At 34.8% G+C, this 10,911-nt stretch overlaps 1 protein-coding gene across 5 annotated transcripts; it reads left to right on the top strand.

Moving 5' to 3' along the window:
* The first annotated feature begins 1,004 nt into the window (after positions 1-1,004).
* On the top strand, positions 1,005-10,254 carry LOC111997116 (phosphatidylinositol 4-phosphate 5-kinase 9). 5 transcript variants are annotated; one of them, XM_065762766.1, is made up of 9 exons: positions 1,005-1,284; positions 2,277-3,718; positions 4,227-4,394; positions 5,494-5,659; positions 7,296-7,442; positions 7,676-7,863; positions 8,243-8,397; positions 9,152-9,317; positions 9,700-10,254. In XM_065762766.1, exons 2-9 carry the CDS (start codon positions 2,421-2,423, stop codon positions 9,971-9,973), a joined length of 2,562 nt encoding a protein of 853 aa, XP_065618838.1. In that variant the 5' UTR covers positions 1,005-1,284; positions 2,277-2,420; the 3' UTR covers positions 9,974-10,254. The 5 variants fall into 5 exon arrangements, with proteins under 5 accessions (XP_065618838.1, XP_065618839.1, XP_065618842.1 ...); XM_065762767.1 differs by having other exon boundaries at positions 2,150-3,718; XM_065762770.1 differs by having other exon boundaries at positions 1,006-1,284; positions 7,296-7,406.
* Positions 10,255-10,911: the final 657 nt, after the last annotated feature.

Below are 10,911 nucleotides of genomic sequence, written 5' to 3'. Positions count from 1 at the left end.
GTCAAGTATTACCTGCATTTTTTTTTAAGGAAACAAACACGCAATGAAGAAGAAAAGAGTAAAAAACCATTTATTTACCGAAAACAAAATTCAAACGCACACAAAGGCGTTAGAAAAGGCATCGAACACACACAACAAAGCAAAGCATTCGAATGCGAGAGAAACAATAATTGGCGGTAGCGCCTTTTAAAAGCCAGCAAAAAGATTATAACCTTTTTAAGTTATTACGACTACAATGTGGCCCCATCTTTCCGTCAACGGCAGGTAAATCTCCAACCCCCACTGCTCTAAAAACCAGGAGCGTCGTCCGTGGGTCACGGCCAGGACTCGCAAAGTGACATTTTTATATCTTTCTTATTAAGAACTCAATTAATTAAATAAACAAAGTGTATAACACTTGTCGGCACGCTAATCCTAATCCTCACATATATTTTTCCAAAAAAATACTAAAAAAATTGTCAAATCAAATGGTCTTTTGGAGATGGTCCAGATGGACCAGATGGTGATGACCAAAAATTTTAATTTTAAATTAACTTTTAGGTGTAACTGTAACTATTTAAATTACCATATAAGGTAATCAACAAATCAGATTTTGGATTATACACTGGAGCTATATGACTGGGGCACCTTTTGTAATGGATCTCAATAGTCACATAATTTAGACTTAAAAAAACTGTGTGAACTTTGAATTATTTTTTTTTTTTTTAGAGTTTCATAATTTATGGCGTTCACTCTTAATATTAGCTCTTTATCATTAGATCAATCTATCAATCGATTTTTGTATAAGTAAGAATTGAAACTCAAATATCTTATTTAACCGAACTTACCAATTAAACCAACTAAATAAAATCCACTAATTTTTTTCTCTCTTAATTTGGTCGGAACTGTCTGAATGGATCCATAGCAGGGTGGAATAGTCTTTTCACAAGTCAATACACCAAGCCACATATAAAAAAAAAAGCATTTGATATTTTTAATATTTTAATGTAAGATTTTGGTTTTATATTTTTTAATTTTGGGGCTATTATTATGTTTATGTCTGGCTAAGAGAGCTTACTCAGTACTTACTAAAAATTCTCTTAGCTAGAGATTTTGATCCCATTTTTGGAATTTTTTGGAACACAATCGAAAACATTGAATCCAAAAGCCAAACACAGAAAATTAAAAATCTTCGAAGTTTGAAAGTCATAATAACCAAACCACCACCACCGCCTCTTCACCAATATTCAACTTCTTTTAACTGCTACACTTCTTCAACTACCTCTCTCTCTATCTCCTTCGAAGGTAATATTTTTAAATTATTTTTTGTTTAGATTCTCATTTGTGATGTTTGTTGTTGGTGAAGTATGTACTGGAATGGACTTGTTTTGCTTTTATTTTCTGCTAAAAATTTGGAACCATTTTCTTGTAGCAGAAATTTGCTGAAATATGTGATTCTAGCCACAGAGTAAGAATACTATTGTGTATTTGATAGAGGACTTAGCTTTGTTATTATGTGTTTGTTGTAGTAGTTTTTCGAAAAATCGGTCTGATTTGTATAAGAGCTGAAAAGAAAATTTCCTTGATCACTTTTAAATTAATTTCAACGCTTTAAGAAAGTTTAGCTTTTCTCTATGGTAAAGAATAAAACATAAAAATAAATAAATAAATAAGAAAGCATAATTGCGAAACAATATCAAACTATGTGACAATTTGTAGGGGTTTAGTTGAGTGAATTTTTGAAAGATTAGTTATTTGTAATTATTTGATTCTGAGCTGTGTTTTGTTGCAAGTCAATGTGGGAACAAGTTTGGCTCTGAATTTGGATTTTTTTTTTTTTTTTTAAATCTTTTTGTTTGTGCCCTTTCAGAATGATCCATTTTGATAAAGCTCTCGTGAATGGCTTTTCGATATATATATATTCTCGGAATAATTGGATGGAGACATTTTCAAAAGAAGTTTTCTAAGTAGATAAAAAGTAATTTGCAAAATGCATTTTAGAAGTATGTCATGCTTTTTGTATTCTCAGTTAATAACATTTCATAATTATTTGCCTCCTTTGTTATTCTGAATTACTTCATTTATGTCTATGCATCTTGTTTCTGTTTTTATTTATTTTTATCCTATGTTCTTTTTCCCAAGTCTTTTCTTATTGAAGGTCGTATTGTAGTTGTGAAAATTCAATAAGAAACAGGACTCTCGAGTCTCGTGTGAATTCTTTTCCCGGTTTGTGTTGCTTTCATTGCTGCTCCAATAAGCTATCTGAGGCTATTGAAGAAACTTTATTTTGCTAATAGGTCAAAGGACAAGGAGTTTGAGCGGGTATAGATACAGTTCCACAGTAAGATCCTGTTGTGACACCACATCTTGTCTTGTAGCTTATGAGAACTTTTGAGATTCTTATAATCTTGTAAGGAATTGTTTCCTTCTGGGCATTATGCATGTCTGGCCCTGTGGCCATTGTTGATAACGTGGAAGGAGCACTTTCTTGTGCAGATAGAACAAAATCTCTTGATGCCATTATTGATAAAGATTGCACGCCCATATTACCTAATGGTGAAGTTGGTCATAGTTCTGAAACTGCTGGCTTTAGAGTTGGTCAGCTCTTACTTGCCAATAAGGAATCATATTCCGGGTCATTGCTCGGGGACATCCCTGAGGGTATGGGGAAGTATGTGTGGTTGGATGGTTGCGTATATGAGGGTGAGTGGAGACGGGGTATGAAACATGGGAATGGAAAACAACTCTGGCCTTCTGGAGCAGTTTATGAGGGTGAGTTTTCAGGTGGTTATATGCATGGTACAGGGACATATATAGGATCGGATAATTTGACATATAAGGGACGATGGCGGTTGAATGTCAAACATGGATTGGGATATCAAAATTATCCTAACGGAGACATCTTTGAAGGTTCATGGATTCAGGGTTCACCAGAAGGGCCAGGTAAGTACACCTGGGCTAATGGAAATGTTTATCTAGGGAATATGAAAGGTGGGAAAATGTCGGGGAAAGGAACCCTTACTTGGATGAATGGAGACTCATTTGAAGGAAGCTGGTTAAATGGCATGATGCATGGATTTGGAGCATATACATGGAGTGATGGAGGCTGCTACGTGGGAACCTGGACACAGGGTTTGAAGGATGGAAAAGGATCATTTTATCCAAAAGGTAGCCGACTCCCTGCTGTACAAGAATTTTACCTCAATGCTTTGAGGAAAAGAGGGCTATTGCCTGATTTGAGAAAGCAGAACCCTGCACATATTCATCATGCTGCTTCTGTGGATATGGGAAATGTCAAGGTTGGTGGGAACCAGAGATCTCGTCGTGCTTCATCTGACCAAAAGCTCTCCAAGGGAAGCCTGTTAAATTTAGAGCAGTCTCGCAACAGAAATGTTTCCCTGGAAAGGCGTTGGAGTCTAGAGGTATCTATTGAGAAAGTGATTGGACATGATTCATCACTAGGGTTAACGGACTCTTTGCAAGAAGGTAGTGAAAAGGATGATGAGGTCAACATTCCAATCGTGGAACGAGAATACATGCAAGGGGTATTAATCAGTGAACTTGTATTGAATAATGGTTTTGCATCATCATCAAGAAGAGCAAATGGTTTTGCGCTATCATCCAAAAGAGCAAAACGACTGCAAAAGAAACTCGCAAAAGAGGTTAAGAGGCCTGGTGAAGCAATCATTAAAGGTCATAGGAGTTATGACCTAATGCTCAGTTTACAGCTTGGAATCAGGTACTTTCAAATTTCTGACTCATACACCCTCACTTATGATGCTAAAATCATGACTCTTCATTACATATCTCTATCTTTTTCATTTTTTAATTGGAAATACTCTACGTGGTTTCTTGATGAGATTATTCTTTAAATTTTTATTCCTTAAAAAAAGAAAAAATCAATATATGATTGATAAGTGCAGTGATCTTTAATTTTCTCGTACAATGTATAGACAATAATGATTGCATTGTAAATTTGTAATGAAAAAGGAAAATCATTACAAACAGATATATAGACAAATGTTGGACTTCATGAAAATGGTCAAAGAGTCTCAACATGTTTCTCCTTCAGTTTGGTTCACATGTGTGTGTCTTGAGTTTTCCCAGTCCAGACAGAAGGTAAATATTGCCTTTCCTGGGACAGGCATGGTCCACTTATTATTGCAGAAATCTAAAATTTTCTGTCTCATATTCCATTACGTTGTGGTTAGGAGGTTAATGTTGACCATGAATTCAATTATGGACAGATATACTGTGGGGAAAATTACTCCCATACAGAGGCGAGAAGTTCGGACATCAGATTTTGGTCCCCGTGCTAGCTTTTGGATGAATTTTCCTAAAGAAGGGTCCCAATTGACACCACCTCATCAATCAGAGGATTTCAAGTGGAAAGATTATTGCCCAATGGTTTTCAGGTTGGTAGTTGGCCTTTCTGTTATTGCTACTTAGGTTAATCTTCTATGCAGCTCATTTATTTTGTATGATGTGTTTATGAGGCATGCTTGTGATGGTTAATCCTAGTGTTTGGTAAGCTGCTATGTTTCAATTAGGATCATAGCCTGGCCAAAGTATATGATTTAGAAAATTTGTTGATACAGTGTTCCTCTTATTTTTTTTTGATAAAGCTGTATTGCACGGTTGTTTCTTATATGTGGAGTGCTTATGTCATCCAAATTCTTTTCATTCAAACATTGATAATCTTGATTTATATTGTATGTCCTATTTCTTTCCTTATACATACATAGTGCCAATTCTTAAACATAATACTCAAGCCTCCATGTGACTTCAGTCTTAATATAATATATTCTGAAACACCGGTGTCCCTGAATGATAATTGCTAAATCCTGGCTGACCTAATGTGCCACAGTTGATACTGTCCTTGTGTAAAGTCTCAACGCTTTTCTTTTTTCTTTTGAAAGTCCCAAAGCTTAAAATTGAATGAATTGTAGCATGAAGGCAGCTATGATGCTTTTGTTTCAACTCTATGAGCACTTTTATAGGATGCTGACACATCATCCAGATTGTACATCCGAATCATGTCATTATTAATCTGGGAATATTTGAATTCTTGACTTTGTGCTTATCATCATTATTTTGGAGGTTACTCTACATTTTACCTATGATTTTTTAAGTCAATGAGTTGGTAAAAAATGTATATGCAGATCATTATCATGTGTCCTTATTCTTTGGATAAAATAAAAAATTGGAAAACCCCTTCCTTGTAAATATAATTGCTGGTAACTAATTCCTTTTGATGTCTGTGTTGATCTTAAACTGCCTAGATCATTATCATGTGTCCTTATTCTTTGGATAAAATAAAAATTTGGAAAACCCCTTCCTTGTAAATATAATTGCTTGTAACTAATTCCTTTTGATGTCTGTGTTGATCTTAAACTGCCTCCCCCCAGCAGGGGAGCCTCTTTTTATCTTTTCGTGCTGTTGATATTAATCAGTGGAAAAAGAAAAGGAAAAAAAAAATGACGTTGATATTCATGTCCTGAAAATTCAATGTAGGAATTTAAGGGAATTGTTCAAGATTGATGCTGCTGATTACATGATGTCCATTTGTGGGAATGATGCTCTGAGGGAACTTTCTTCTCCTGGGAAAAGTGGGAGTGTTTTTTTCCTGTCCCAAGATGATCGATTCATGATTAAGACTTTGAGGAAATCTGAAGTAAAGGTTTGTCCATTCCTCAGATAAAACATTAAGGGAATTAACTTCTTGTTTTGCAATTTCTGGATTTTTGATTTCGTGATAGTCATTTATCTATGATGCATATTTCTTGGTAAGATATGAATTTTATTTCTTGGTAAATGATTTCTGATATCTTGATAGCCATAAACTTTCATTTCCAACATATTATTGTTTCCTTCTTTTACCAAAAATATTCATAGTTCTTTCTTTTATATAATTTCTTTGATCAGAAACCTATATCATAGGCTTAGGGATATCTGTGAAACTTAGGAGCATGAATTAAGGAAATTTAATTCTATTTATCAGCTCAAAGGACATCAATTTATGCCATTTTTCCTTAACTGCTGATGGATGTGGTCAATAATGGTTTGCTTATTGATTACAAGGACTAAATTTTGAACGTGGGAGTAGTTTTATGCCTTTAATGAAATTGCTCCATCAATTTGAATTATATTGCTAACACATTCGCACATGTTGCTCCTGAAGTTCCACAGTAGATGAAAATTTGCAAAATGATCATATTTTGATGAGTCAAAATAAACGTAACAGTTTTCTGGAAATACTCAACATTCACATGTGTCACTTGATCTTATTAACCATTTTACAAAGACAATCATTTTGCTTCATTAAAATTCTTTTCATTTACAGAATTTCATATATTAGCTTACAAATCACAGCATTTATTAGTTCTGGACCAAGGGATCATATTCGATGGAGGAAGTGCAATGCAACCCTCAAATTTCATGGCATCCATCGTTCACTTCTGTAGCCCTCCTTGTTGTGGGTTTATTGTAACCAGTGAGGCTGCAGATGCTACTGAATATAGATTTGCTTGAAATCAAAATTGAGTTTTTGGAGGGACTGAATGGCCCATTCACTTCATAAATTCTACATTTTAGTCTCTTTAGCTGTTTGGATGGTCACTCCATTTTTTTGTTTGACCTTGTGTCTCTTTATTATTTTGGAAGTGTTAAGAGTTAGCACTAGTTGCCTCCTATTTTTTTTATTTTTATATATATGTATGTATTTCCTGTGTAGATGGATTGTGCAACCTTTATTGCTTTCCAACAATCGTACTAATCATTTGAGAAGGGCGGGGGGACCAAGGTGACTTATTTATGTATGAATAACAAAGATGTCTGAAAAGGAAACCTCTGGGATCTTTAGTATTTCTTTGTTATTCATACATAAATAAGTTACCTTGGGATACATATTTTCTCTTTTGTGCTTTATTGTAACAGTTCTTAGAAAAAATCAGCATGTGTTGATATTTCCAATACATGATTGACATGGTTCCAAAGGGCTAGAGGCGAGTCCAAAGGTCTCTTCTTTAGAAAGTTTTCATACGTTATAAAAAAAAGAAAAAGAAAAAAAAATGATTAACACGGTTCCAATATACTAAAAGACTAAGCTTGTGTAATTAATACAACTTTAAATTTCAGGAGCTTATAGGACCTATTATAGTGTGCTTGTGAATCATGTAAAAGAACTCCATACTCAACCAGGAATGTAGTTCTGAAGAATCTGAACCATGATACGTCTGCTATAATTGAAGTTTTATATATGTTCTCTTTCTCATCATATACCTCTAGGTTCTACTGACTGGAGCTTTGATGTGTAGGTTCTTCTAAGAATGCTTCCAGATTATCATTATCATGTGAGGAAATATGAAAACACGCTTATTACAAAATTTTTTGGCCTTCACAGAATCATACCTTCTAGTGGTCAAAAGGTAAGCAGCACAATGAAGCAGTCATCTGTTCTAGAGGTATTTTTCCATGTATTTCAATGTCATAGCCATTTATTTGTTACTTCTTCATATTTATGATACAGGTTTGAACTTCATTGAAATTTTCTGAGCCGTAGGTCCATATTATTGTGTTTTAGATCTGACTGTGCTATGATTTGTATCATGGTTTGGTTCATTAAGCCTTTGCAAGAATGTGAGATGCCTTCTGTTCACAAGAAGCTAATATTTGTAGTTTATTTCCTACCTTGCAGTTTCGTTTTGTAGTAATGGGAAATATGTTCTGCACAGAGTTGAGGATCCATCGAAGATATGATTTGAAAGGTTCGTCCCTTGGACGTTCAGCAGACAAGGTTGAAATTGATGAGAACACAATACTCAAAGATTTGGATCTAAACTATCAATATTATTTGGAACCCTCTTGGCGAGAGGCTTTATTGAAGTAAGTTGTACTTTCATAGCTGCCATGTAATTTCCTTTCCAACTTGGGAGTTAATATATCAAAGGTTGTGAATTGGTAATCTTTACCCAATGTGGTTAATGAATATATGAAGATCCCAAGTGAATAATTTTTTTATCCATAAAAAGTTGACTGTAATAATTTGTGTGGATGTCATAATTGTGTGAAATTTTTTGAAGTTCCAATTGTATAATCTCTTGCCTAATAACAAGTTAAAGTTGGTTTTAGCTGGCAGACAAGGATCAAGCTTCAATTGTAAAGTTCATATCCAACTGCTGATTTTACCCCTAATTTTGTTGTTTTAAATGATAGGATTTGAAATTGTGGCATTCATCTCATGCTGACTTTTTTTTGTATGCAGCCAGATTGAGATTGACAGTAAGTTTTTGGAAGCACAGCACATTATGGATTACAGCCTTTTGTTAGGTGTGCATTATCGAGCCCCTCAACACCTGCGCTCTCTTATGTTCTACCAAGGTATAACGGCAGATGGATTGGCAATGCTTGCAGAAGAAGGTGCGGCTTATGTTCAAAATTGGTGCTCCACCATAATCTGTTCATGAAATTTTAGGAAGAATATTGATTCAGTTGTCTGGTGTCTTTTTATGGTTAGAAGATCAATTGGAAACAAAATGTGTAAAAACATGAGAGTATGTAGGAAATTTATGACAGAAGCTAGTGTCAGCAGTTAACCTTTTTGGTAAGTGGTGTCTGGGGTTAGTTAGTAGGTAGTGCGATGTATATGCAGTGAAGTAATAAGTAATGAGAAAGGTTTTCTTTGAGCTATTTTGAACTGAAAATAAACCAACACATTTGAGTATTGTTTTATGGTCCTTAATTCAGTCCATGTAATCCAGTGATAGTGGTATTTTAGGAAGTCCTATTTTTCATATTTCTCGTGGGATTGGCAGTTTATTTGTTGAAGGCTACATAACACCCAAGTAAATAGGCCAATTTGAAAACTTAGGACCCTCCTTATTTAACATTGACAGTGAATTGGTTTTTGTCCTTCTTGGTTATTTTTGTGTGTGTTGACATAATGGTTTTTTTTTTTTCCTTCTCTCTCTTTTAATGTCTATTTCACTTTAATGTCTTTTACCAGTGAGGATTTGAACTGTATATTTTGCACGTGGTACATGAACCACACCCATTAGACTTGTAGCACCCACTAATTCTGATTTAACCTGGTCATCATCACTTGTCTATGACTTGCATAGCTGCACTGTTCATTAATACAGAAGACTAATATGGTGGTTATGTTTCAATTCAGACCCTCTAGAGAATGAGATCTCCAATTACCCACAAAGCCTTGTTTTGGTCCCCCGTGGAACAGATGATAATAGTGTTGTTGTGGGCCCTCACATCAGGGGTAGCCGATTACGAGCATCAGCTGCTGGTGATGAGGAAGTCGATCTTCTTTTACCTGGTACAGCAAGGTATGATTTCGTGGAACACCTAAAGCATGTTGTCGTCGCAGCCAATGGGTATATTATTTTTGGGCAAGTGACCAATATGTCATATGCAAAGCTTTCTTTGCTGTTTGGCCAGTATTGTAGATGAACTCATATAAGTCATATAAAACGTACCCTTGAAGAAAATTAGGAATGCCCTAGAGCTCTAGATGGTTGACTTTGTATAATATTTGCGAGCTTGATCCATGCTATCACAAGAAAGATGATCTATTTTAGAATGTCTTTAATTTAAAGATTTAGGCATCTCAAGTACATAGGAGAATGAGAGAAGGCTTTTTTGTACAATGGCTACTACTGTATGTTTGAAGCATTGGCGTTCTAATTTTCTTTCCAACGTTTTAAACAGGCTCCAAATCCAGCTTGGTGTGAACATGCCAGCAAGGGCAGAGCTGATTCCAGGAAAAGAGGAAACCCAAATGTTTCATGAGGCATATGATGTTGTTCTGTACCTTGGTATCATTGATATTTTGCAAGATTACAACATGAGTAAGAAGATTGAACATGCATATAAATCTCTTCAGTTTGATTCCTTGTCCATCTCTGCCGTAGACCCTACATTCTACTCGCAGCGCTTCCTGAAATTCATTCAAAAGGTGTTCCCCCCGAATTCCATAAGTTAAAATTTTACATTCTACTCGCAGTGCTTCTTGGAATTCATTCAAAAGGCGTTCACCCCGAATTCCACAAGTTAAAATTTTGGTCAACGTACTTAACATACTACTTGCGGGAGTGCTTGTGATCATTCTTGTCAAGGGTGATGGTGGAAAAAGTGTCAGTTTGTCTAATTGTCTTGTAAGTATTGTTAAATAGGTAAAGTAAGCTCATTTTAGCCTATCTAAATGTCGTTGATAGAATAGTTTGATTTTATGTTCTCATGGTTATTTGATTTTCTTTTGGAGCACATCCAGTTTTCAATTCTTTTATATTATGGCAGTCTTTCATTCAGGCATCTAGTGTTCACACTTGAGTTCATGATGTGTAGAATATAAAGGGCCTGTTTGGATAAGCTGTTCGAAAATGGACACTTTTAAAAATAGCATTTTTAAAATGTGCGTTTAGAAAACACAATTTTAAAAATTATATTAAAACGTTTGGTAAAATTTGTGTGTAGTATTAGTCTAAAATTGTTGTTTTGGTGCAAATTACCAAAAAAGGACTAGAAAGGCCTTAATTCTGATGATATTATTCCATCATATTTGATGTAGCTCATGAAAATAATAATAAAACAATAATATTCACTCTCCCTCTAACCTTTTCTTTAAATAAAAAAAAAAAAGTAATATTATCAAAAGCTAAAACTATATTAAAATAACCCCAATTACTTTCTCTTTTCCCAAAGCTAATATCAACCACAAACCTGTCCAAATATATATATATATATATATCAACCACAAATAATGAAAATGGAAAGGTTATAGCAGAGAGAGAGAAACCAAATACTTCCTTCACAGTTCACACGAACAGCTTTTTCTTGCAAACATGGAAAAAGGAGCTAGTGGACATGGTGTTCCTGTGAGTGGTGCTTTCTTATTTCAATTTTCAATACTGCAACGATTAA

Source organism: Quercus suber, unplaced genomic scaffold, assembly GCF_002906115.3.
Source record: "Quercus suber isolate HL8 unplaced genomic scaffold, Cork oak 2.0 scaffold_472, whole genome shotgun sequence".
In the NCBI taxonomy this organism is placed as follows: domain Eukaryota; kingdom Viridiplantae; phylum Streptophyta; class Magnoliopsida; order Fagales; family Fagaceae; genus Quercus; species Quercus suber.
This window is presented reverse-complemented; position numbering and strand designations above follow the sequence as displayed.

Bases quoted from the DNA above. Each gene is read 5' to 3' on its own strand.
- LOC111997116 (XM_065762766.1), top strand. From the start codon at position 2,421: ATGTCTGGCCCTGTGGCCATTGTTGATAACGTGGAAGGAGCACTTTCT. The intron at 7,864-8,242 runs GTAAGTTGTACT...TTTTGTATGCAG, and splicing joins TGGCGAGAGGCTTTATTGAA to CCAGATTGAGATTGACAGTA. The intron at 8,398-9,151 runs GTGCGGCTTATG...GTTTCAATTCAG, and splicing joins GGCAATGCTTGCAGAAGAAG to ACCCTCTAGAGAATGAGATC.